This window comes from Electrophorus electricus, chromosome 3 (assembly GCF_041902795.1).
Source record: "Electrophorus electricus isolate QZ-2024a chromosome 3, ASM4190279v1, whole genome shotgun sequence".
Lineage (NCBI taxonomy): Eukaryota > Metazoa > Chordata > Actinopteri > Gymnotiformes > Gymnotidae > Electrophorus > Electrophorus electricus.
Window position 1 is genome coordinate 21,744,491 of NC_137499.1, and position 27,500 is coordinate 21,771,990.

Sequence of the window (27,500 nt, forward strand, 5' to 3'; positions counted from 1 at the left end):
AGCATTACTGATGTTTGCTTGTGCATATCTGCGTTAGTATTGCCTGGGCTAGAATGTGGGTTGGTGTATGCAAATTTTGAGGGTGTAAAACATTAATCAGTCAAGGATTTTGCAATTGGTTCATTTTACAACTCTGTTTACTTATGTGGATTTATATTTAAAGGATGTTGCAACAGAGTTTGAGGTTGACGGTGAGTCAGTTCCATGTACCGGACTCACCTTATTCAACTCTGCTGAATTAAAGACAGTTGTCCATTTTATGGTACCTTAAGCAATATCTGAATTGCAGTCGAGCAAGGTAATGCCAAGTGGAAACTCCTCGACTTTCAGAATTCTGCTGATGCTACATGACATTTCTCTCCTGGGACCAATTTTTTGTTGATATCGAGGTGTACACACTACATGAGCGACTGCAGACGAGGCTCACATACACCTTTCAGCCAAGGAGATCCCCATCAAAGATCTGCAAAAACCTCATGAGAGCTGTGCATCAAATCAGAGCATAAGCAACCAGCTATAGTGGTTGTTTCTACACTCATTTGTGCAGAAACAAGAAAAAAATGGAAGGAAACAGCGAAGGAAGAATTGGTTGGGGAGACGTGGGCAGTTTGTCCTGTCTATTCTTCAAAGAGAGCTGGAGGTAAATATTCCAGTAAAACGTAGCAGAACATTTGGAGCATTCGAGCACAAATGAATGAATTGCTCTGGTCTGATTGGACGTTTTGAATACCAGGTTTCACGAGTGTCCTGACCACAGCCGGGCTTGTGATATCAGGAACGGTTATCTATTTTGAAAGGCCGAATTAAAGCAAAAATGCATCAACATTCATAGAACAGAACCATTAATACTTATATTTAGAGGTTTATAGAAGCATATGAAATGTACAGTGAGTTTTACTGCAGTGCATTTTTGGTGAATCTTTTGGCACGTTGTGTGTCTGTGTGTGTGTGTGTGTGTGTGTGTGTCAGTACACTTTCCTTGGCAAACACTTTTTTTTTGCTCACTTCATTTCTGGGGGTGTTGGTACAGGCAATTAAAACAATTCCCTTACAGTCCTCCTGCAAACAGAAACACTATTTGGTGTGTGCCCTCTTCACCTTGGTTAAGGCTCTATTCTGGAACAGTCAATTAGGGCAGAGATGCATGCTGAAATAAATGTAGCATGGCCATGGATCCTAATTCGAGCTCGTTTTTGATGTTGGTCAAGCTCGATTTTAACCACCTGGCTCATAGCAAAGGAGGCATGGTACACAGTGATATCTTGTTCCTATCGGAGTGTGTGAGAGAGAAAGAGAGCGAGAGAAGAGAGAGACCGACAGAGAGAGAGAGAGAGAGAGAGAGAGGAGAGAGAGGGAGAGAGAGGAGAGAGAGAGAGAGGAGAGAGAGGGAGAGAGAGGAGAGAGAGAGAGAGAGGAGAGAGAGAGAGAGAGGAGAGAGAGGAGAGAGAGAGACAGTCTATTGTGAGAGAGACAGTCTATTGTGAGAGAGAGAGAGACAGTATATTGTGAGAGAGAGAGAGTCTATTGTGAGAGAGAGAGACAGTCTATTGTGACAGAGAGAGAGACAGTCTATTGTGAGAGAGAGAGAGAGAGACAGTATATTATGAGAGAGAGAGACAGTATATTATGAGAGAGAGACAGTCTATTGTGACAGAGAGAGAGACAGTCTATTGTGAGAGAGAGAGACAGTATATTGTGAGAGAGAGAGACAGTATATTGTGAGAGAGAGACAGTATATTGTGAGAGAGACAGTCTATTGTGAGAGAGAGAGACAGTATATTGTGAGAGAGAGAGACAGTCTATTGTGGAAGAGAGAGACAGTCTCTTGTGAGAGAGAGAGACAGTATATTATGAGAGAGAGAGAGACAGTATATTGTGAGAGAGAGACAGTCTATTGTGAGAGAGAGAGACAGTATATTGTGAGAGAGAGAGACAGTCTATTGTGAGAGAGAGAGACAGTATATTGTGAGAAAGAGAGACAGTCTATTGTGAGAGAGACAGTCTATTGCGAGAGAGAGAGACAGTATATTGTGTGAGAGAGAGACAGTATATTGTGTGAGAGAGAGACAGTATATTATGAGAGAGAGAGAGACAGTATATTGTGAGAGAGAGAGACAGTATATTGTGTGAGAGAGAGACAGTCTATTGTGTGAGAGACAGTATATTATGAGAGAGAGAGAGAGAGAGACAGTATATTGTGAGAGAGAGAGACAGTGTATTGTGAGAGAGAGAGACAGTATATTGTGAGAGAGAGAGAGACAGTCTATTGTGTGAGAGAGAGACAGTATATTGTGACCAAAAGAGGGAGAACAGCAAGTGTATCTTTCAGCATCAGCTGTGTGTGGGTGTTCATGACTAGGTCCAGCTGGCTTTTACACTCTGCATACAGACACACACCATGCACACACTCACAGCGCAGCCAGCTAATTAAGGGGCGTTCGTCTGGAGACGTGAGACGGGGTAATTAAAATACAAAGCGGAACCATTTTGGGGCTGAGCTTTAAAGTGGCACTGACAAGCCTAGCATGGAGACAGTGCCCTCGGGACAAATGGTCCTCCTTGAGGCAATGTCGACAGAACATCGTCTTTATTGGGGCAGCCCAGCCAAACTGAAACCGCTAGAGCCGAGACAAGGCGCCAACCTGTCCAACTGGATCCGTGTGCGACTCGGCAGAAACACGTCTTCCACCATGACCCTCAACGCTGCACTGCACAGGGTTGTGTTCCAGGTCCACTGCTGTAATCCTTATCCACACAAGACTGGGATGCCAGATGCAGCTCCGACACCATCGTAATGTTTGCTGATCACAGCACCGTTGTGCGTCTGATCACCAACAACGGTCTGTTTAGTATTTATTTTATTTTATTTTATTTAGTGTCTAATCTGTGAGAATTTCATTGTACCTAGTACACTGCACTTCTACACATGACAGTACACTGTCCCTTGACAAGCTCAAGTTTCTACTTGAGCTTGTCAAGGGACCAGCTTCACAAATGCTGATGTGCTCACAAGGGCCGATCACTTTCACGGCCACAGGTGTATAAATCCAAGCACTTAGGCATGCAGACTGCTTCTACAAACATTTGTGAAAGAATGAGTAACTCTCAGGAGCTCATTGAATTCCAGTGTGGTACCGTGATAGGATGCTACCTGTGCCACAAGTCCAGTCGTGAAATGTCCTCACTACGAAATATTCCACAGTCAACTCATTGGTATTATAGCAAAGTGGAAGCGATTGGGAAGGACACCAACTCAGCCACGAAGGAGTACAGCAGTGGGATGCAGTGGAAATGTGTTCTCTGGAGTGACGAATCACAGTTCTCCGTCTGTTAATCTGAGTCTGGGTTTAGCTATTGCCAGGAGAACGGTACTTGTCTGACTGAATTGTGCCAAGTGTAAAGTTTGGTGGAGGAGGGATTATGGTATGGAGCTGTTTTTCAGGAGTTGGGCTCTGCCCCTTAGTTCCAGCGAAAGGAACTGTTAAGCCTTTAGCATACCAAGAAATTTTGTACAATTTCATGCTTCCAACTTTGTGGGAACAGTTTGTTCCAACATGACCGCGCACCAGTGCACAAAGGTCCATAAAGACATGGATGAGTGAGTTTGGTGTGGAAGAACTTGACAGACTCCTGACCTCAACCCCATAGAACACCTTTGGGATGAATTAGAGTGCAGACTGCAAGCTAGGCCTTCTCGACCAACATCAGTGTCTGACCTCACAAATGCGCTTCTGGAAGAATGGTCAAAAATTCCCATAAACCCATTCCTAAACCTTGTGGGAAGCCTTCCCAGAAGAGTTGGGGCTGTTATTGCTGCAAAGGGTGGACTGACATCATATTAAACTCTATGGATTAGGATGTCACTCAAGTCCATATGCGTGTGAAGGCAGATGAGCGAATACTTTTGGCAATATAATGTATCAGCATGCATGTGACTGTGGTGCTTCATGCAGAATGGTACCCATTAGCCTTCATTAACCAATAGCATTGTAAGCGGGGTTTTATGTTTGTTTGTTTTGTTTTGTTTTTTGATGTACTGTCTCTTTAAGGGAGGAGAGGCGTGGCTAACCAAGAGGGGAGCTTTAGCCACATTAGATCACCCTCTAGCTAGCTCAGTGCTGTATTACCAAGTTAACAGTGCACGTTGCTGGAATGGTCTGCCCCTGCTACGCAGGTCTGCTGTTTAGTCTTTGGACCAGTGGTGCATCTGAAGCTCATGAGAAAAGGTCCAATGAAAGGGCTCTTAGCAAGAGCCCAGTATGCACAGTATGTACATGTTCTACTCTGGTGTAACTAGCTTTTACTGGGAGAGGCATGGCCATTGGGTGAAGTTTGATTTGAGGCAGACTGACACAACATTTGCTCCCTCATAATAAAATCCCTCATTTTGAATGAACCATCTGTGATGGTAAAAGATGAATTTGCTAGTTTTCCTGTTCATACCTTATTTAAATAAAGCCTTCATAAACCCTGATTAAAAAAAACACACACAAAAAACAAAAACTCTTCATTTTACTATGTTGAGTTGCCCCCTTTTTTCAATCAAGATTTTGGGTTTCCAAAAGACTTAAAAGTTAAATCTAGAAGCCCCACTGTGTGTGCTTGAGCCCATCCAGAAGCTACAGTGGAGTGCATCAAGGTTCTTGATACAGGTGCTCAGCTTTTAGAGGTGGAACGATACACTCAGAACATGACCGATTTGACGATACTGGGTTCACGATACTGAACATTAGGTATAGACCTAATGATTTTTCATTTGAAACCTTTTTCTTACCCCAAACATTACTCAGACTCACACACACCCAAACAGACAGTAACCTCATTTAGCAAAAAAAAAAAAAAAAAAAAGCCATGGTGTGTAGCATGCCATCAAGTGAATTTAAAAATGAAAGGAAATGATTTCCACTTAAAATAAAATGCAGTAATATTTCCTTTCAAAGTGAATCCTCTGCAATCTAAGGCAGTGGTTTTGTGGATTTCCACAGTAGCAGAATACTGCGTCTCTCCCATAAGGAAGTGAAGACAAGAATATCTGACTGGACTCCATCTAACGAGGACAGTCCAGTGGAGAGACCAAATCTTGCCATAGAGGTGCACATGTATACTCATGATATTTTAATCAAAATTAACTTGAATGAAGTGAAATGCTATAAAGATTCCTTTTTAATTCTGAAGCCCAATTAGTGCAAATTAGTGCATGTTTATTTTCATTATGCGTATTAAAAGAAAGGCCTTTAGTCCCCTGTAATTACAAGAAATAACTAGGAGCAGAGGTTTAAAATTCTAAACAGTTTTCAAACACTCGAGGCTTAGCCTAAATGATTATCCTCTCAAGGCTTCCTTTTTTTACCTTGGAATACCAGTGTTTTTTTGTTTTGTTTTTTACGGAAATATCCACGTCTGCATTTTCAGGCAGAAATCTGAGATCTTTGAGCTTTTCTCCCACTGTTGAAAAAAACCAAACAGCGATTGACTGGGAAGAGCAGTTCCTGGAACTGAGGCGTACGCTTTGGCCAGAGGCGAAAGCAGCGGCTAAAAACCAGAATATTCTCCCCCTGGAGAGGAGGGACGTTCGCTGGAATGGGTGTTTCGTCGTTGCACGTGTCCGTTTCGGCCTCTGTCTCACTCCTGAACTGTGCTGGCGGTTCGGCGAGTCAGACCCCATTAGGTCTTCTGTTTCTGATCTCACAAGGGGAGGTCCTTCCTGATCTGTCCCACGCGCTGTGTCCGGACATTCAGACGTGTTTTGGGGAGTGTCACAGTGGCACCTGTTCCCATCTTTCCGTTTCCTTTGCTGACTGGGTCTGTAAATAGCAGCGCCACAAGAATCTGATAAACGTAGCCAGAGTTCTTGCCTCATTTTCACATATGCAGCAAAGGAAACCAAAAAATAATTCAGTTAAACCGAATAATTAATAATAATAGTATATTCTCTCTCTCTCTCTTTCTCTCTTTCTCTCTCTCTCTATCTCTCTCTCTCTCTCTCTCACTGACACACACACACACACATATACCCACACACACACACACACACACTTACAAGCTCTTTTAAGTAATCCTTTTTTAAAATCAGACACACTTGTAGAGAGAGACTGGGAGACATTGCAACTGGACGATTTGTTCTCCAGCCTGCTATAAGATCCTAACGTGGCATAGATGACGCAGAGTTTCTAATCTGGGGTCCGGCGCAGTGCCTTCGAGAACAGCCTTGCTTCCCTGCGTTATTGGTCCGAGACGTTTGACAGCCTTGCTCTCTTAACGTTTGCCGCGATTAGAGTCCCTCAGGTCAGACTCTTCATGCTCTGCACAGTTGTGTGCTTCACAGGTGTGATGCGTGACGCTGAATGCCTCTTTTCATCGAACCGTGTTGCTCAAGATCACATTCAAGAATTTCCAGTGAGCATATTCCACCGTGTGCTAACACCCGTGACCTGTGTGTGCGCCGGGATCCGTGACTGGCAGCGGTGCTAGTGGCTCTTTGAGAGAAGATGGCAGGAAGGAAGAAACAGTCGAATGATTGCGGGCTACACTTTATCCCGCTTGGGGAACAAGACGGAAAGGATGGAGAAAGCACTCTGTGTGGAGCTAGCCCAGACTGCTTTTACCGCAACCTCCATGTTTTATGCATTATTCATAACGACGGCAATTTTGTTATTAACACGTTCAAGCCCTAACTTTAAAACAGCCTATTTAGACACTGTTTATCCCTGTTTATCCCAGTGTGCGACTCATAAAGAGGACAAGCAAAACTCACCATTTAATACACATGGTCACGTGACGAGAGAGCAACGCACTGGAGTGACATACTCCAGTACTTCAGCTCCAGGAGTGTTAACCAGAAGCCAATACTCTATCGATATCAGTGACAGAACAAGGTCTGGGGCCCTTAGTAAGGAAAACACCCATGCACCTGGTTAGTTCTTCAGCTCGTACCCTTGGGAGGGAAGTGGCACAGCTTTATTCTTCTGTAGTGACTGCAATTTTTCACTATTACTGTGGTGTAAATTCTGCATTATATTAGTAGTGTTATATTAGTTATAACTCATATCAGTAGTGTTATATTAGTTATAACTCTTATATCAGTAGTGTTATATTAGTTACAACTCTTATATCAGTAGTGTTATATTAGTTATAACTCATATCAGTAGTGTTATATTAGTTATAACTATATCAGTAGTGTTATATTAGTTATAACTCTTATATCAGTAGTGTTATATTAGTTATAACTCTTATATCAGTAGTGTTATATTAGTTATAACTCATATCAGTAGTGTTATATTAGTTATAACTCATATCAGTAGTGTTATATTAGTTATAACTCTTATATCAGTAGTGTTATATTAGTTATAACTCTTATATCAGTAGTGTTATATTAGTTATAACTCATATCAGTAGTGTTATATTAGTTATAACTATATCAGTAGTGTAGCCCATAATTCCCTTGCATTTGCATATTGTTTTGGTTTTGTTGGTTACACTGTTGCCATTTTTTCCTGGGAAATGGGAAACCCAAAATCTTGCCAAACCTCAGATTTATAAGTCATCAGAGCACCTTCACTGGTTGTTGAACAGTGACATAGCTATCCTGCAGCGTGAGGAATGGCATGCTTGTGAGGGTTAAAGAGATTGCAACATCCAGTGAGCCAAAAATCCAATGCATAAGATGCCATAATAAACAGAATGCACCTGATATTGTTAATCTCCACAATGCACATCGTAAAGTTTTTTTCATTACCGTATATATTGTCTTACACCCCTATAAGCTGTACAATTATAAACGATGACGAAACAATGGTTTTAATATAGTATGGGTTGAGACATAGTGACCATGTGCCACACGGTGAAGCCGGTTGAGTTCTGGAAGACGAACAGTGAGTCTGAGGCAGAGTCTCTTTAGAACACCCTTGTCTTGGCTCGGCTCTCGGAAGCATTTGCAAAAGAATTCCGCAGATGGCCTTTTGTGGTTTGTCCGCATCTTGCATGTGCTCTGGGCCCAGATTGGGTAGTCACACTGGGGAAGCACTTTGAAATGTTGATCTGGACCATTAGGGGAGCATTCAAATGTGCATAGAGCATAATGAGAGAGAGAGAGATTTTTGTACAGGAATTTCCCAAGCCCCATCTTTTCCCACCACATTCCCTGGATGGAGTCCCTGCCTCATCGTTCAGCACCAGCCTCCACCGCCTCACACTCTCAGAGCAGCCCACTCCACCATTGTAGCTCTGCTGCTCATCTCATATTTCTTCCCTTCCTCTCTGATAAACATTTCTGCCAAAAAGCCAGAACCAAGTGGAGTTGCTCCCATTTTCTCTCTTTTCCTGTCTCTCTCAGTGGAAAAATATTTAGCATTCATCTTTACTTTTCTGTACTATGCGCTTTGTAAAGAGCTTTGCATTAGCATAATGAACTAGTTTGACTATCCAAACTAGCTACGTATCCTCATCACTGCCCAGTACTGGGAGTAGCTCTAGGCTTCCCAGTTTTCTCCCCTGTGTGTGTGTGTGTGTGTGTGTGTGTGTGTATGTGAGTCTGTGTGCCGGGGGGGGGGGGGGGGGGGGGGGTGTAAATATGAGGGCCCACAGATACTGTCACCAGTGGGATTTTATAGCCTTTCAATGGGTGCATAGCCAACTCAGTGCTGCTAGCTTGATTCGCAATGTTTTCACAGGCTCTATGGTAAGCCCCTCCCCTTTGTCAATAACAAAGCATGCTCAGCCTATGATGAACGCTCGTGGAAATCACTCACCACGGGAAAACAGGGCCCTCACTGGACATCGTGTTATAATTTACTGTAGTGGGACTCTAGCAATACACATCCATTTAAGTAATACGCATGGGAGGTTTAGTGCCTAAGACCATTAAGGTCTTTGTCCATTAGGTAAACCTGCAGTAGAAATACTCTATCAGTCACTGTATTAGAAATAGCTACTTTGTACCTTGACCTTGCTCATGGCTGGTCAGTCTGACCACAGCAGCACTGTGGCGTATATGTTATCCATTTCATCAGAGCGTTTTAGCACAGTGACGGCTCGGGTGTTATGCTGGTGAAACATGGACATTTAGCTATGGACTGCCAACAGCACACCTACAAGGCAGGTCTGTCCACCGATGGGGTTGGAGGGATAACTGCCCGAGGTCAGCACTTCTGCAAAAGATCAGTAAAAGCAGAGGAAATGTTTACAGTGGAAATAGAGGGATGGCTGATCTCGAATCAGTGTTCATGCAGGCATGAGTCGAATCGGTGCCGCAAAACAGCGTAGCTGTCTGCAGCAGTCAGAAAAGCTTTGATAAGCTGAACACAGACTCACACACATGTGCGCGCGCACACACACACACACACACACACACACACACACACACACACACTGTCAGGAGACTTAATTCCCTTTCGCCCTCTCTGCACGTATATGTCGTTGGGACATTGAAAGCAGAGGATGTCTCGGTGCCTTGAAAGCCATTAAAATGGCACCATGCTAATTAAGGCCCGTCATCTCCAGTTAAGTGAGGACTCATTGTCTCGCACTGCCGTACAAGATTGCAGCGCTATATATATATATATATATATATATATATATATATATATATATATATATATATATATATATATATATAAAAACAGTGACCCTTGCAGAGCTGATGTAATGAAATGATACACAGAGGCACATGGACTTGTTGCATCACCTTCACATGTGTGGGGAAGCAACCACTGGTAGCCCCTTTATAAGGTCCCATAAAACATGAATGGCTTTTATGAATAATGAATGTTCCTATTAGGAAAGGCTCCCCGCGGGAGGCCTGGAACGTTCCGCTGACGTGCTGCTACATCAAAACATCTGGAACCGCCGGAGAACTTCCGTACCGAGATGAGACATTTTGGAAGAACGACGCATCGCGGTGCACTGCTGGGCGTCTGTGTGGAGCGGCAGTACTGCCGTGCTCCCACTTCCAGGGAGCAGAGCTGCAGTTCTCGAACAGAAATCCAATGAACTGACAGATTCTCTAATTAAAGTCAGCGAGGGAGAGCAGCTTTCTAATGTTCCCATTTGCAGATTGCTCTTTCGTTTAGTCGTGTGATTTATTGAGAAACGCGGTTGCTAAGTGAGTGTGGTTTGTGTTGTTGAAAGCCACACGGCAGCTGACTTATCTGCCCTCTTTCACTGTTCGTTTCATAACTGCACAGTGAACACCTGGTACCAAAGCAATTAACCTTTAACTTTAGTCATGAGCCGTAGGACCTAATTAAAGGTCCAGCCCATAATTGTATGGTACACCCAGCATGCTAGTATTCCGACCCACTCCGCATTAAACCAATTAATCCTACCTGTTCCCGATTTAATCTGGGTTGTTTTTTCATTCGGTATTGATGCTCAACACTGATGCGGTCCACTTTGATTTCTCTCTTCCATTTGGCTATCTTTAGCGGGATGCTCACGTGACATAATACAGGTTGATCTTTCTGCCCTTTGGTGCCAGACCCTACTGGCTAGCTCTCTTCCTGTTCGCTTCTCTGACATCGTGTTTTTAATCCAGATTATTCTCAGGGGCCATAATCTTGACAGCGTTTTATTGCCGCCGATTGTACTGATGAAGCAAGACAGCTTTCCTGGAATGGAATAGCTCTAGAGCTGGAGACTAGACCTGGAATGACATGGTAGAACACCTCACACACAGCCAAACATGCCAACTCATTGCCCATTGCGAGCTTAATGAGGTATGATACGTCAGAACTAATACCCAGCTATGATGCGCAGGACTTCACACCATATGGATTGAAATCACACATCTCTAGAAATAACTGAATAGGCATGTGCGAATAGGTAATCGATTACTCGGTCATCCATCGTATCAGTGCCCGAGTGCGGAGATGCATTTCATATAAATCCTACTGATGTCATTTTGAATCCTTTTGATGCTTTAAACCGGAATGTGCTCTGTGTTGTAAGTGTGTGTAGATGGCTGAGATTAGTCTGGGTGGTCACCCGCCTCTGACACGATCAGGAAGGAATCTTACCGTTTATTCCTGTTCATCCATTTGTTTAGGATGAAGTCACTGTACGTTAGAGCACTTATGGACGAACTCGTTTCGATTTCAGTATTTATCCTTGGTCATTATTTTACTCATTTCTAAGTACAGCAAACTCACACACAGCGGAGGGTTGACGAACTTACACACAGCAGCAGAGCGATGATGAACTCACACACAGTGGAGTGATGACAAACTCAGCAGTGGGCAGGCTGGGTTTTGGGATACAAACTTGTGTTTTTTCCTCTCTGCTAACTTGTGTGCCCTTTTCCCCTTTAGAACTAATACACAAGCCTACTTGGTAAAAGAACCCTCATTTTCAGTTTCTGCTTTACAAAACTATTAAATAAACTCTAAAATAAGCATATAAAACATTTGTAAATAACAAACACTTGTAAACAAAAAGGGACAAAAATCTTTATTCATTGTTGTAATATATATTAAGACCTGCACTAATATTTCCAGGTCGTATAGCTTTGACTCAGCGGATCAAAGCGAATCAGAGGGAATGCGATTCCTTCAGGTCATAACAGTAGCAGGTCAGGTCTTCAGGGTTCCTCCCCCAAACCACTGACTGTATTCAGGACTAAATCAATGGCAGACATATTTTTCTGTGGTAAAAAGTGGGTTTACTGTGTGATACTGTGCCTGTTCCGATGTTATCCAATGTAGTGGCTATATATAAAGGTTTCATAACCCTTAATAACCCTTATTCACGACAATAAACATGGTTTAGTTCTGTTTGTATTTTTTACCTCAGTGCCAAACCCCGCCGCGTTCAGCGAGAGCAGCCTCAGCGCGATCCCTGCGTCCCCTAACGCTAAGGTCGCGCGCCGCCGTGTGTTTGCCGGCTTCCGCGGGCAAGCTGCGGGGCTGCCGCGCAGGGGCTTCCGACGGATCGCTTTGAGACGTGTGAAAGTACTCGTCGCCGTTGTGTCAGCCCTGCTTGGACTGAAATGTCTAAACACCCGCTGACTCACTTGCCGCCCCTAGAGATGTTTCCCCTGCTCAGCCTGGCCACTACCGCACACCTTTCAGCGATAGCCTTTGATGGAGCCTGTTGAAATTTTAACATTTCTTTCAAGATTCTCACATTTTAACCGCCTAATAACCCCACCCCCATCGCTATCGCTCTCTCTCTCTCTCTCTCTCTCTCTCTCTCTCTCTCTCTCTCTCTGTTTTCTCCTTCTCTGTGCACAGGATCCCAGGAGCAAGCACAAATTTAAGATCCACACGTATGGCAGCCCCACCTTTTGTGACCATTGCGGCTCCCTGCTCTATGGCCTTCTGCACCAGGGCATGAAATGTGACAGTAAGTAAAGTGCATCTCTGTTCTCAGATCAGCGACGCTTTTCTCTCTTCAAGCTTGAAAGATTTGAAGATTCTACATTCAGACTGCAAGCAAGGACGCAGAGCTATTCAGGATCCTTAACCACAATGTGTGCGTGTGCGTGCGTGCGCGTGCGTGCGTGCGCGCGCGTGCGTGCGTGCGCGTGCGTGTGTGCGTGCGTGTGTGTGCGCGTGTGTGTGCGCGTGTGTGCGTGCGTGTGTGTGTACGTGTGTGCGTGTGTGCGTGCGTGTGCGTGTGTGTGTGTGTGTGTGTGTGTGTGTGTTTCCATAGCCTGCGATATGAACGTCCATAAGCAGTGTGTGCTCAACGTGCCAAGCCTGTGTGGAACAGACCACACTGAGAGGCGAGGGCGACTCTACCTGAAGATCGAGGTGAGCGGAGACGAACTCCATGTCTCAGGTGAGAGTCAGAACACTTTTCACGACGCAAAATACTACTGCGATGTTCACCACAAAAAAACACAAAAATATTAGTCCTGCAAAATGCTACTGTAACGCTCACCAAGCAAATAACTCACCACACAAACACGGATGCCTTAATATCCACACAGACAACTACTGTTGCAGTTTTACCGCACAGAACTGTAACACTCCCTAACAAGACCTAGAGTAATACCACACAAAACTGAGAAGCTCACCATACAAACCAGTACTCTAACACTACAAAAACCGCTCCTGTAGCTCATCAAGTAAATAGTTTTTGTTTTTTGCCAATGTGTTTGACATTTGACTCCTTTGGCTCGTAATACCATGGGTGTTACCATGGTACCATGCGTAACCCTTTCCAGCAGGAAGCACAGGAAGCACCTTTGCATGAAAGGGCATTTCCAAACGTTCTCGACTGGCTCTGTCGCTAAGCGTATAGCACCCTGAATCAGTGCATTAGTATGAATACTTTCAACTGTGAGGGAGAATAAATATTTCTTCTAAATATAGACCCACAAGGAGAAAATATTTGGGAAGACCGAGTAAACGCTAATAAGTGTCACCTGATAACCTTTTGGTCAGCAGGTTTTTTGAAGTGGTTCCACAAAGTTCGCTGTGCCCTTGGTGCTTTTTGAATGTAGTAGTTCATGTTTGAACGTAGTAGGTCATGTCTGACCATAGTAGTCCCTGCCCTGCAACTTTTGAAACATTCACAGTTCTAATCTTGAGCCTTGCTGAGCTGGTTCGATCACATCCATGTAAAGCAAAAGAGTGATTCCATCAAGGGATGTTTCATCTTTACTGAACCATTTCTCACCCCTGCGGGGTGTTTCACAAAGCAGGTTTTCTCAGGCTATCCAGATTGTCAACCCAAAGTCAGGAGTGTCCAATAGGAGAACAATTGAGGGATATTCCTACTGGGTAATCCTCATCTATGAGCTTAATTTATCTGTCTAAACTGAGAAATCCAACTTTGAGTAAAAAACCCCCCTGGTGATATTTGTTTCTGTGTTTGTGTTTCTAGCTGGAGGCCCCTCCCACTGGGCGTGGCATAACTTACTAGTTACTAGTCCTGGACTAATTGCTATTGCATTGCCAGTTATTTAATTACAACAACATTGCAATGAACATACATTAACAAATTAAATAATATTAAGGGTCCATTGCCTATACTTCCCCAAACTTGGCTGAAAACAACCGATTCACTTGTTAGGTGAGTTTTAACAACCAGCATCATGTGTTAGGTAACTAAGTAAGCCATTAGCGGGAACAACTGCTTAAGTGAATGGATAAATATTTAAGCATCTTCACTAAAGTAATTAAATTTCTTAAGAATTAATTTTTTAAAGGATAAAACATTAAAGAGTTCTGTTTATTCTTAAGTATAACACTTAAAGGAAATGTTAGCTTTTAATCTTCGTTTCAAAAGAGCAGCGATGTGAAAGAAGGCTACTAAAACTCGATAGCCTTAGTGCAAACATGAAAATATGCAAGTGTGCAATGTCACATTCGCACCAGCTCCGACGTAATATAACACACGATACTACTACTGCGGACTGGATCCCCGCAAGGCCCGGTGAACGTTCCCTACCTGAGCCATCACCCACCACGGCCGGCCCCTCCTACAGCTCCGTCTGGACTCCCTGCTCCTTGGGGGGCTGGATCTGTGTCCTCGTGATTTGTATCAACAACACCAACAGCACTACTGCGCCATTTCACCAGGCTCCGTTTGCTTTTGTCTGCTTTCTGTTTGCGTAGCAGAAGTGTGTTTGAGGACGTACGTTCATGCGCGTGTTACAGGAAGCCCTAGCTTAGCTTAGTTCATCACTCAGCCTTCTCCTCTCGGTTAACTCATCAATGCTCAGGAATCCCTAAATCACAACACCTCAGAATCCCTCATGTTCGTATGTAGGGCAAGTGGGGTCACCCACTGTCTGTTTGTACCAAACCAACCCTCTACCATACCTGCCAATGGCATTATCTCACTAAGTGGCATTGTTAGCATCTTTTCATTGTCTGTTTGACATCACGGCCTCAAATGGGAGGGACTCTTTTGTTTGAGGTTGAGTCACTTTGTAGCAACACAGCCTGGGCAGAGAGACAGACAGTCCTCCCAGTGCTGTTCAAAGAACTGGAAGACGCAGAGAGGTGACAAGGTACATTTTGGAGAAATGAATCACATGAGTGAATGCGACTCCATTGATGAGGGCTATTTTCACCGGCCCAGAGGTTTTGACTTCTGAGCATTGAGAATAATCATCTGAAGAAATGCTTAAGGAACTCTGGGAAAAGTACACCCACACCAACCCATGCACACCCCCACCAGACTGAAACTCAGCACAAATGTGCGTACGATATATTCACTGTCAGATATTCCCTTACACACGCACATGACTACACACACATGCAGCTGTGTGATTTGTTGTGAATTACTCTGTTTTGAATTAAGCTGGGGGACAAAATGGCATTAGCAGAATTTTAAATTGATGGGTTTAAAAAGAAATCGCTGGCACCATACATAATAAATGAAATGCTTACTGTGTGTGCATTTGTGTGTGTGTGTGTGTGTGTGTGTGTGTGTGTGTGTGAGTCCTTGTAACTGTAAAAAGCATGAGGGATTCTAGTGGGTGTGTACTTGGTGATCTCTAGTTTGAAGTTTGTTCTTGCTTGTAGGAGTTATTGGAAAAGTGTGTGGTGTGTGTGTGTGTGTGTGTGTGTGTGTGTGTGTACGCAGGTATGCTAATCAATGTGGCCTGTGTGGGTGGTTGTGCATAAACAAACACCCAGGTGTTCATTTGCCCACAGAAAAACATTCCTCACATTCTCATCCTGACTGAAACAAGACCCAAAATATAGCTTCAATTCGCATGGAAAATTTGACATATATTTCCTTATGTAAACACAAGCCAGTCAAATGGAGTAAGAGAATATGCGTGGCTACATGGATAATAAATGCAATAAAGTCAAATTGACACATATAGTTGCCTGGTAAGACAAAAACATTCAAGATCAGCTTAACTTGTTTTCTCAGAGGAAAACAGATCGTGACAGTTCTAGGCCGGAGGAGGGTCAGGTGAGGTCAGAGGTGAAGTCCAGTCCATGTCTCGGGATGTTCTGATGTTCCTCGCTGACAGGGCTGCCTCTTCTCCACCATCCCCAGCGATCCTGCATGCACAGGGTTAACCTGAGGCTTTCTCAGCTCTCAGCTCCGACCTCTGACCTTGAGCTCGGAGCAGCCACAGCGGGGCCGTTTGCTGGACGCTCTCCGTCAGAGCTCATTGGCTGAGCTGCATTCTGTGCCAGAGCTCATTGGCTGAGCTGCATTTGGCATCAGAGCTCATTGGCTGATCAGCTGTGACTGTGACTTGTGTCGTTCTCCATGCTCTGCCAAACCTGGCCTTCATCAGCTAATGGTCAGACCCTTCTGGAGCTACAAAATGTTGGTCAGAGCAGGGAAGCACTCAACAGCACAGAGATGCCATGTCACCAGCACTGACTGGAAAGCCTGTTAGATAACAATGCAACAATATCAATAATGACAGGAGATTTTAAAATAATAATTACAAAAGTCATTTGTGTAGGGCTTGAGAATAAAGGAGAATAAATAATTTTAGAAATAAACATATTTGTCAAATCTTCTATAGTATCTCAGTACTTTATAGACAACTGCAGTTACATCAGATAGTACAGATGGATTTATATATTATGCATTTTTAGATACATTCAGTATATTAACCTATAGTGTTATTACAGCATGTGGAATGCTCAACAGCACCCCTAGTGGCTGGGATGAGCCATGCAGAGGACTTTCATCTTTTAAGCAATACTTTAATCTCTTCTACTTCAGGCATGCTATTAAGTACCACTAATGAGGAAAGTATGTAGTTGTAAGAGCAAGGAATGAGAATGGTACCAAGCATTGGGTCCTTGGAGAGAGAGGAACAGTTTACACCAGAACACCATCACAGTTACATAGAAAATGACCACTTTAATGATCAGTGACAATTAAAAAACAGGCCAAATAAACACACACACACACACACACACACACACACACACCACACAACCCACATATACCCCCAAGAAGCAAGCCTTGTTTCTCACTAAACACAGAGAGAAAGACCCAGAGAGTGGCTAATTTGAAAATGGCTTCAGAGGATGTGAAAGGAAAGGAAGATCAACATGTTTACATCCTGGTCCTACAATGTGAGACTCCAACAACATGCTGTTGTAGGCAGGCAACTGTAGGCAGTGAATAAAGACAAGCTCAAACTGTCGGGGAGTCGTGTAAGTCTAATGTACACTTCTCTCTGTCTCTCTCTCTCTCTGTCTCTCTCTCTCTCTCTCTCTCTCTCACTCTCTTGCATACCACACAAACACCAGCATTTGCCTCCGTGTGTGTGTGTGTGTGTGTGTGTGTGTGTGTGTGTGTGTGTGTGTGTGTGCGCGAGCGGTGGTGTGTGCTGCTCTGCTCTCATTTAACATTTACTAATGCTAATATCTATCCTGCTGCCAGCTAAATATCCTCTCGTAGGTGTCATCACGTGGTATTTGTGTGTGTGTGTGTGTGTGTGTGTGTGTGTGTGTGTGTGTGTGTGTGTGTGTGGGAGTGGGGGGGGGTATGTATGTGAGTGTGTGTATGCTTCTCAAGTAAATTCTCAAGTTCGGAGTGCCTCACTGCAATATCTGTACAGTCCTCATTTTTGCTACTCAACTTCTGAATTCTATTTACAGTACTAGTTTGCAGTACTGGTTTTCAGTACTCGTCCACAGCGGTGCATCCGGGTTGACATTCTGGGCTGCTAACGGTTTCAGCCGTTCAGATGTGATCATGCAATCAGTAATTATGAGGCAGTGATCGTCATGTCCAAAAAAGGAATACAAGATTTGCACCTTCATTTAGCATTTTCTTGAAATGTGCATGTGTTCAATGCCAAATGTTCAAATATTTGTCCAAAACATTTCAACAAAGCTGTTCATGACAGGCATGCAGTGTCTGATGATGCACATCACCACTGCTCTCTAACTTAAAAAAAACCCAGAAACACTGCTCTGTTGTGACTGACTTGGAGCGAGGCCAGCTAAGAACAGAAGAGGACTAAGTAGGCAAATGAGTGATGCTTGTAGCAAGTGAAGCCTGACAGCGAAAAAGAAGTGTGCAGCGCCTCCTATTGGTCAGATGGTGCTAATAAAACTTGAAGGGGTTTTTTTGTTGTTTTGCTTTGTTTTGTTTTGCTTTTCTGTTAAAAAGTGTCTTTGCCTGTTTATGGACACATTCAGTTTATATATGCAAACGTATTTGCTCGTGTGTGTGTTTATGCATCAGCGCCTTTGTGTTTTTGTGTGCTTTGTGTGAACCACACACTTTTGGTGCATCTATGCTTGGGTTTCTGAGCATGAATGTGTGTCCATGTTGTACATGCATATGCATGCTTGTGTATGTGTGTTTTTGTACATGCTAAGCATGCATATACATACTTGTACTATATACTTTGCTGTACTGTAGTGCAGGGTTGTGCAGTGTCTCTAGTCTTGGCTGTTCCTCCACTGTACTGTAGTGCAGGGTTGTGCAGTGTCTCTAGTCTTGGCTGTTCCTCCACTGTACTGTAGTGCAGGGTTGTGCAGTGTCTCTAGTCTTGGCTGTTCCTCCACTGTACTGTAGTGCAGGGTTGTGCAGTGTCTCTAGTCTTGGCTGTTCCTCCACTGTACTGTAGTGCAGGGTTGTGCAGTGTCTCTAGTCTTGGCTGTTCCTCCACTGTACTGTAGTGCAGGGTTCTGTAGTGTCTCAAGTCTTGGCTGTTCCTCCACTGTACTGTAGTGCAGGGTTGTGTAGTGTCTCCAGCCTTGGCTGTTCCTCCACTGTACTGTAGTACAGGGTTCTGCAGCCCACAGCCATGACAGCAGTCAGTGGAGCACCACTGTTTTGCATTCACCTTTTTAGTGGTGGAAGTTTTAAATATTCAAATTCTAACCTTTGTGTGGGTTTGTGTAAGAAGAAAAGACATATTAGCCATAACAGTTTCTAAAAGGCTCCTGCAGTTTGCTGAGTAAACGTCTTAGCCCTGCTTCTTTACTAATATTGCTCATAATAAACTTTCTTGTTCAATATACACATATTCTACAATAGCCATTAATATACAGATATTGGGGGCCTAACACATGAATACTCTCAATCAAGGTTAAAAAAGATCAAAGCTGTAGATGCCAGCCGTGTTTGTAAGATAATAAGCAATGATACCACCTGAACAAGCCCACTGCACATCCCGTATCATCACATCAGAGATGCCCCAGGACTGGGAGGCCCTAGGGGCCGCATTCTGCTGCCATTGTTTGGGTGAAGTGTGTAGGAACAACGTTCACTTCACTACCTTTATAATGCTTATCCCAGGCTTGCACAATCATCTCAGGGCCTTTGGGTCACATTCGCATAATAACTACAGAAAGGTTTTCTCCATAAAACTTGCCATAAACCTTTATGCTTATAGTTTGAATGTAGACCCCGCTGTACAAGTAAGAGTGTCACTTGTGGGCTGGTCTTTGCCATGACCCTTGCCCTAACCCTTGATCTGACCCTTTGCAGTGGGCGAGGCGAGGAACCTGATTCCAATGGACCCCAATGGCCTATCCGACCCGTATGTGAAGCTGAAGCTCATCCCAGACCCCAAAAGTGAGACGAAGAAGAAGACCAGAACCATCCGCTCCTCACTCAACCCCACCTGGAACGAGACCTTCAAGTTGTGAGTGAAGTATTGCAGCTATTTCCCCACTCCAACACCCATCTACTCCAACACTGGTCCAACGCCACCCCCCATCTACACCCAACACTGGTCCAACACCACCCCCCATCTACACCCAACACTGGTCCAACACCACCCCCCATCTACTAAAACACTGGTTCAACACCACTCCCCCATCTACTCCAACACTGGTCCAAAACCACCCCCCATCTACTCCAACACTGGTCCAACACCACCCACCATCTACTCCAACACTGGTCTAACACCACCCCATATCCACTCCAACACTGGTCCAAAACCACCCCCCCATCTACTCCAACACTGGTCCAACACCACCCACCATCTACTCCAACACTGGTCTAACACCACCCCCCATCTACTCCAACACAGGTCCAACACCACCCCATCCACTCCAACACTGGTCCAACGCCACCACCCATCTACTCCAACACTGGTCCAACACCGACCCCCATCTACTCCAACACTGGTCTAACACCACCCCTATCCACTCCAACACTGGTCCAACGCCACCACCCATCTACTCCAACACTGGTCCAACACCACCCCCTATCTACTCCAACACTGGTCTAACACCACCCCCCATTCACTCCAACACTGTCCACTCCAACACACTCCACTCCAACACTATATCCTATGAACACCATCCACGCCAATGGGGTCCACTCCAACACAATGCACCCCACCACATCCTGCTGTGACATGTTCACCTCCAACACTGTCTGTGCCAACATGCTCCATTCCAGTACCGTCCTCTTCAACACCATTCATCCCAGCACCGCCGTCCCCAGTGCCAAGAGCTCAAGCATTGTCCACTCCTACACTGTCCACTCCCTCCCAACACCACCTGCTCCAACGCCACCCTCTCCACTCACAAATTCTCCTGTGCACCAGTGTTAGATACACCTCCCTCACTGGCTGCACCAGTTACAGAAGTCAGATTACATGTAGGCATGATGCAAAAGCGAAGATATTGTTAACATGAGCGTGTGTATGCGTGTGCGTGTGCGTGTGTGTGTTGACAGTAAGCTGAGGCCCACAGATAAGGACCGAAGGCTCTCTGTGGAGGTCTGGGATTGGGACCGAACCACTAGGAATGACTTCATGGGAGCGATGTCTTTCGGAGTTTCAGAGCTAATTAAAGCTCCAGTGTGTGGATGGTGAGGACATTGTGTGTGTGTGTGTGTGTGTGTGTTTGTGTTTGAGTATGTGTGTTTTGTTTACATTTTTATTTCCTCCATCTTTACTCTGCCCACCTCTGATTTTCTTCAGTAACTAGCCCTGGGCCATCTTCAGCTTGATTAGTTCTCGTGCGAGTCTGTCCGCGTGTGTGAGAGGCTCGTCACTAGTGCCTGCCCTAACGCCGCCTAAAGTGCCCACAGCACTCAGCATGTGTCAGCGGCCAAATTCTCACCATCAGACCTCTCTCTCTCTCTCTCTCTCTCTCTCTCTCTCTCACTGTCTCACTATCTCACTATCGCTCCCTCTCTCTCTCTCCCTCTCTCTCTCTCACTGTCTCACTATCTCACTATCGCTCTCTCTCTCTCTCTCTCTCTCTCTCTCTCTCACTGTCTCACTGTCTCACTATCGCTCCCTCTCTCTCTCTCACTGTCTCACTATCTCACTATCGCTCCCTCTCTCTCTCTCTCTCTCTCTCTCTCTCTCCCCCTCTCTCTCTCTCACCATCTCTCATTATCTTGCTCCCTCTCTCTCTCTCTCTCTCCCTCTCTCTCTCACTGTCTCCCTATCTCACTATCGCTCTCTCTCTCGCTCTCTCTCTCACCATCTCTCATTATCTCACTCCCTCTCTCTCACCATCTCTCTCTCTCTCTCTCTCTCTCTCTCACTGTCTCACTATCTCACTATCGCTCCCTCTCTCTCTCTCTCTCTCTCTCTCTCTCTCTCTCTCTCCTTCTCTGTTCTGTCCGTATTTATTTCTCCCTTTCTACTTCTGCCTTGTTTGTCTGCCTGTCTGCGATTTGTGGCTCTTTATACAATGATTTTCAAGGCAATTATCAAGTGATACAGTTCATAAATAAATGTAAACATCATTCATGCAAAGCCTACATCCTCAAAACGCTTTTGCGTATATGAAGGTACAGTGTGTGTGTGTGTGTGTGTGTGTGTGTGTGTGTGTGTGTGTGTGTGTGTGTGCGCGTGTGTGTTAGGTATAAGATGCTGAACCAAGAAGAGGGAGAGTATTACAACGTGCCCATCCCAGAGGAGGATGATGGGAATGTGGAGCTCAGGCAGAAGTTTGAGGTGAGGACCAAATCATCCCATGACATTTCTCTCCCTCTTTTCACCTCCTCTGTCTCCCATCCCGGCCATCCGGAAGCACTGGCTCAGTGACATTCTCGCTCTGCCCATTAACACAGTCACTCTGCCCACCCACTCCAGGTCCAACTGCTCAGCTAATTACCCAGCGCTGTGCGAACCAGAGTGTGTGAGCGGTGCGGCGTGAGGCCGGAATGTTGCAACTTGAGCCCCGAGCAAGGAATGGGTTTCCATAAGGTTGGAGTGTTGGTGTTTTCTTCCGGATCCCTCCAGTTCCGCTCCAGTACAAAATGTGATGGCAGCCCATAATACAACTGCACTGTGTATCGTACAAAGTTTTTTCTCAGAGCCAATGAAAATGATCAAAAATGCGAGTGCCTGATTAAAACTCCTGTGAACATTAGTATTACCATGACCACAAAGGATTCGTTGTGGAAACTAAAGACACGTGTCTCTGTAGGCGTCGTGTATTGGTTTATTTTATTTGAAATTTTTTTGCTTAAAATAATTTTAGACGAAAATTTTTGCAGCCTGCTACTGGCTTTCCTTCACTTGAATAAAAGATGACACCTTTCTTAAAGTCTTGCATTATTTCTCATTTTGTCAAGCGAAGAACTCTTTTTAAAAAATAAATATTAAAAGAGAGACATTTTTCTGGCTCGAGTGGAGGGCGAGGAATGAGAAACGCGATGTTGATCGGCACCTCGGGTCCCCGGGATTACAGAGGGCAAACCCACAGCTTTCTGGGTTATTCAGGTGCGTGTAGCTTTCCTGGGCTCCTGCCGGTCACATGACTTGTCAACACATTCCCTTGGAGCTTTTTTTTTTTTTTTTACAGCTGACAGATCACTATGACTATCATTATGTAACATTATACAAAAATATTTTCCGCTGGTCACTTTTTTTGGGGGGGCGGGGGGGGTCCTTATCTGAACTTCCTGTAGCTTTGAATGGATATTGATGGGTTAGCTGTCAGTCAAACCCCCTCGCTTTCCCTGTTTAACATCTCCTCATCAGACACCCCGACCCGATGTGTGCATTCAGCTGATGAAGGTTTCGGGGGGGGATCTAAAGACTTCCTGTCCTTACCGGCGAGGCCCAATGTGTGCACCGCTCAGTGAGAAACAGGCGTGCGCGTGACACAGAATCGCACGGCACTGTCACATTCTGCTTGCCGCTCAGATTAATAATCATTTATCATTCAAAGCTGCTCATTTGCGAATTTGTTGAACCAGGAGCTTGGTGGGTATGAAGTGATCAGCGGAGTGTGTTATCCACCACAGTCTTAAGCAGGATGGTTACCTTGTAGGTGGTTATTCGCATTGAGATATGCCCTTCTCCTAATTCAGAGTTAATGTCCTTATATGTTTATTTATTTATTGGTAGTTTCTTTTTGGAGATGTTAGTGCAGCCTTTGCGACTTCCAAAACCAACAGAAGCTTTTTTTTTTTTTTTTTTGACAAGAGCTCGAGATGGGAGCCCATAAACGGTCCCACGAACATCTTGAAAGTTTAGAGTCCTGCAGTTTCTGAGACTTTAGTATGGTGGGATTCAGTTCTTGCAACTAGCCAGAACAGTATAGACCCCTGGGGTTTATGACATGGCTGGGAATGGCTGGGACTTAGTAAGAGATCAGGACTTTGAGGTTGCCTGTCCGCTATGATTGGGTTAGACTGCACAGAATGTTCATGGGATTGAAATATCACGAGTGCAATCCCATAGGTTTGCGATTGCACACACACATAAACACGTACAAACACAAGGACATACGCACGGAACACGTCAGAGGTGCACAATGACTGTTAACACTCATGGGTGTGCGTTAGCCCTACTGCCTGTTTCCATGGCAACACAGTGGTCTTGGTCCACCCTTCAAGGCACAAATAATTCCATCTTCAGACTGAACGACCGTGTCCTGCAACTTAGGTGCACGCATACACACACACACACACACACACACAGGTTTGCTGGAAAGCCACACACACAGTCACAGTCAAAGTGCTGGGACAAGGATCCCTAGTTTGCTCACTGGCGAACGTGAAAAAGTCCACAAAACCAAAGAAAATATCAAGAACAAGACACAGATGAGGCCAATATACTGTGACCTGTGCATATTTTTGTAACTAATGACTTTATTCATTGTCAGCATATTCCTAAAAAATAATAAATGTGAAGTAATAAGTCAGTATTTGTAGTTTGCACTGGTGGATTTGATGAAGCAAAAACATTTGCACATGCTGTAACTGGATTTCCTGCAGATTTCCACAAGAGGGCAGCACAGGGTTTTTGCACTGAGGTAGAACTTATTTGTGTAAAGGCACACACACACACACACACACACACACACACACACACACACACACACACTTTCCTTGAAAGAACACAGCCAATGCCTGGTTATTGTCAGATCTATGATGGATTACTTTTTTTTTTTTTAAGTGCCCTGACAAGATGAAGCTTGACCAATAGTGACCACTAGATGGCAGACATTGACTATCCATGTCTTAGTCCACTTAGTCCACAGAAAGGATAAACTGCATGAGAAATGCATTAGACTGAGCAACCAAGCGTCATTACAGAAGGACCAGAATAGAACCGTATCTGTCTGTGTCCATGTCTGGGTTAAATCTCTCACCCAACGTTATTTCCTTCAAATTATACTCTGCGGAGGAGAGTGCCTTTCATCTCTTAACTAAAAAAAAACGGTATGTTAATCGATGGAGTTTCAGAGGAGGGAAAAGACACTCTATGACATCCATCCAACAGACACAAGGACTTGTCCCTTAACGGGCCTCGTACAGGACGTTTGTGATTGGGAACCGTGGACGCGTGGTTTCCTTTTGTTCATGCGTTCGATTATCGCTTTTATATAACACCATCCTTGTCACTTGGGGGGATACACGTGAAGGAGAGACATAGAATAGTGTTGATTGAGGGGATAAGTCTGTAACAGATGTGAAAGGCTGTAACAGGGGGACCATCCCAGAGAGACCGGTTCCAGCGCCCTAGGAGTAGATGCTCCTGCTCCCCACAGAGGACAGGCCAGTACGAGGCAGCGTGAGTCCCTGCCAGAGCGCAGAGGAGTGCAAGAAGGCATGCAAGGGTGAAGGAGTTCAGACTGAGGAACAGGAAGGAGAATGGGGGAAAGACGGCTGTCAGAGGAGGCGATGAATAACGGAGGAGCACCAGCGGGCGGCGGAAAGATCTAGAAAGAGTTCCAGTATCCAGTACGGGAGCTGATGAAGGCATGGACCTGTTTCAGCCTCATTAATATTCAGAATATTCACATGCACTGTGTGTTTATGTTTGTCCTGTGATTGCAGGATCAGACATTAGAAGACGTTAAACAGGTGCGTGCGCTTGTGTGGGTGAGCGAGAGAAAGAGAGGCTAAGGGCGGCTCTCTCCGGTGTGGTGGGTTTGGGTTTGGGGTTGGCCTGGTCTGCGCATTCATGGTACGATTGCTTTATTAACTGCACTGGTAGTACTGGGAAAAGCGGGAAGATGAAGAGGCCGGTATTTTTCTCAGCCTACTCTGGTGTGGGGGGTGTGGGGACGTATGTGTGCATGTGCATGCGTGCAAAAGCGTGCAAGCGACCGAGCGAGAGGGTGTGAATCAAGGCGAAACTCGAACGTCTGTGAAGTGCAAGAGTTTCCCAGAGGTGCGGAGTTTTTGCTGCACTTTGTCGCTGGGTTTTTAGACAAGACTGGCACAGCTTCGGCACGAGACCCGCGCGAGATCAGCGCACGGCTTCCTGGCTGTCCGTGCCTATTGGCGGAGCTTTGCATTGTTCACAATGCCAGCCAAAAAAGAAAAGAGGAAACAAACTTGGATGCACTTTGCTGAAACATTTTGCAAGCTCTCTGGCTCTTGCATGCTGTACTTCAAAATGTGGACGCTGAAATGAAGTTTGTTTGTCTTCTGATGGCGCACACATGCTGCGCCTTTCATCGCATTCGCTTTCCAACATTAAGAGCGGCGCACTCTCCTGTACGTCCATTTCTGTGGGATGCTTCGGGTACTTGCCGGGGGGGACCGGCCCCGTAGGTCTGGCCCCTGAGAGTCTCCGTGCTTTCTGCACTGACAGCAGCTCGGCCTGGGTCCTGCTTTCCTCCTGTGCACCCAACACCCCCTACCCTCGGAGGTCGAGCGACTGTGTCCGCCCCAGCCCCGCCTCCTCCCGCCCTGTGTGTGAGGCAGACTCCGAAAGCCTGGCCACGGTTCTCTCAGCCGCTGTCTAGATGGCCTCCATGTGTCCAGAAGGTCTAACCACATGTGTGCCTGCTGTTACGAAAGTGTTTGAAGGCTGCGGGTTTCCTTCATTTTGTTTTTTTTTTTTGTTTTTTTTTTGTTTTTTTATGGGATGGGTGATTTGTGTGAATTCTTGTTGGTCTGTACTTAGTGAAGCATGCCCAGGGTTATTCGGTCAGAAATGGCCGATTTCTCTCATTTCATAGTTTTTCCTCTATCTGTCCCTCTTACTCTCTCGTCTCCACACGACTCGTTCTCTCACCGCTTCTCCTCCCATGCGCAGAAAGCCAAGCTGGGCCCTGGGAAGAAGGCCGTCAGCCCCCTGGATGACAGCAGGTCCACCCTCCCCTCCAGCAGCCTGGACCGGGTCAAGCTCGCCGACTTTCACTTCCTGGCCGTGCTGGGCAAAGGGAGCTTTGGGAAGGTTCGTGCCTCCGTCCGTCTTGGGCAGCACCTCCGGTATCGGTCGCCAGCTGGAGCTATCGTTCTCCCTCTTTTTGTGGATTCCGCAGGTGATGCTAGCGGAGATGAAGGGCACCGAGGAGCTGTACGCCATAAAGATCCTGAAGAAGGACGTGGTGATCCAGGATGATGACGTGGAGTGCACCATGGTGGAGAAGAGGGTTCTTGCCCAGCAGGACAAACCTCCCTTCCTCACTCAGCTCCACTCCTGCTTCCAGACAGTGGTAAGACTAGAGCACCACCCGGGTAAGGCCTGCCAATGCGCAGCCTCACTTTTACAGAATTTAGCTGACACTTTTCTCCAAAGCAGCTTACAGTTCAAGCAATTAAAGGTTAAGGGTCTTGCTTAGGGGCCCAGCAGTGGCAACCTGGCAGCAGTGCGGCTTGGACCAGCAGCCTCCCAATTTCTAGTCCAGGACCTTAACTACCGAGGTACCGCTGCAGCACCTCTGGCGTAGAAATGTAGAACGCAGGCCGTCATTTTGATCGAAGCCCTTACTGAATTTGTAGAACGCCCCTGAATTTCAAGCGCGTCTGTTAACAGTTGGGTGTGCACCGTCATGCTGAGAGACGTGGTCTGTGGTTTTTGTAGTGTGCTTTTCATTTACCATGCGTTGCCTTGACTGCCGTACCAGGGCCGTTATGGGTGAGGCTTAACGGAGGCACCTTAGATAAGACGTCACAGGGATATCACAGCTAAGGACCATGAAGAACATCGGGTGCAAGGCCTCCTAGATCTCCGTTGTATTCACAGCTGATCGGTGTAAATGCTGGAGATGCATTATAGCATTTGTGGAAGTGGGTAAAGTCTCTACACCCTGGCACACCCTGGCGCACAGCATTAGCTGTCTTAGTAGCCAGAGGCTGTCCAATATATCATTTGCAAATGCTTATCGCAATATCAGTCTCTGAAGGATGCGATAAAAGTATTCAGTGATTGCAGTGTCTAAATATGT

General features: G+C 45.4%; 1 protein-coding gene across 5 annotated transcripts in view; it reads left to right on the forward strand.

Annotated features, from left to right (window-relative positions):
• The window catches only part of prkcaa (protein kinase C, alpha, a), a 113,710-nt gene that overhangs the window by 56,155 nt on the left and 30,055 nt on the right, over positions 1-27,500 (forward strand). For 4 of the 5 annotated variants that reach the window (XR_014122652.1, XR_004776645.2, XM_035531377.2 and 1 more), the window contains exons 4-11: positions 12,225-12,336; positions 12,646-12,774; positions 19,381-19,537; positions 20,581-20,715; positions 21,724-21,817; positions 25,156-25,182; positions 26,366-26,506; positions 26,595-26,768. Coding sequence is in view for 3 of the 5 variants with exons in the window: in XM_035531377.2 (XP_035387270.1) it covers positions 12,225-12,336; positions 12,646-12,774; positions 19,381-19,537; positions 20,581-20,715; positions 21,724-21,817; positions 25,156-25,182; positions 26,366-26,506; positions 26,595-26,768 (969 nt within the window). In the remaining 2 variants the exon portion in view is untranslated. The remainder of the gene's footprint in view (positions 1-12,224; positions 12,337-12,645; positions 12,775-19,380; positions 19,538-20,580; positions 20,716-21,723; positions 21,818-25,155; positions 25,183-26,365; positions 26,507-26,594; positions 26,769-27,500) is intronic. The other variant, XM_035531379.2, reaches the window with a different exon arrangement.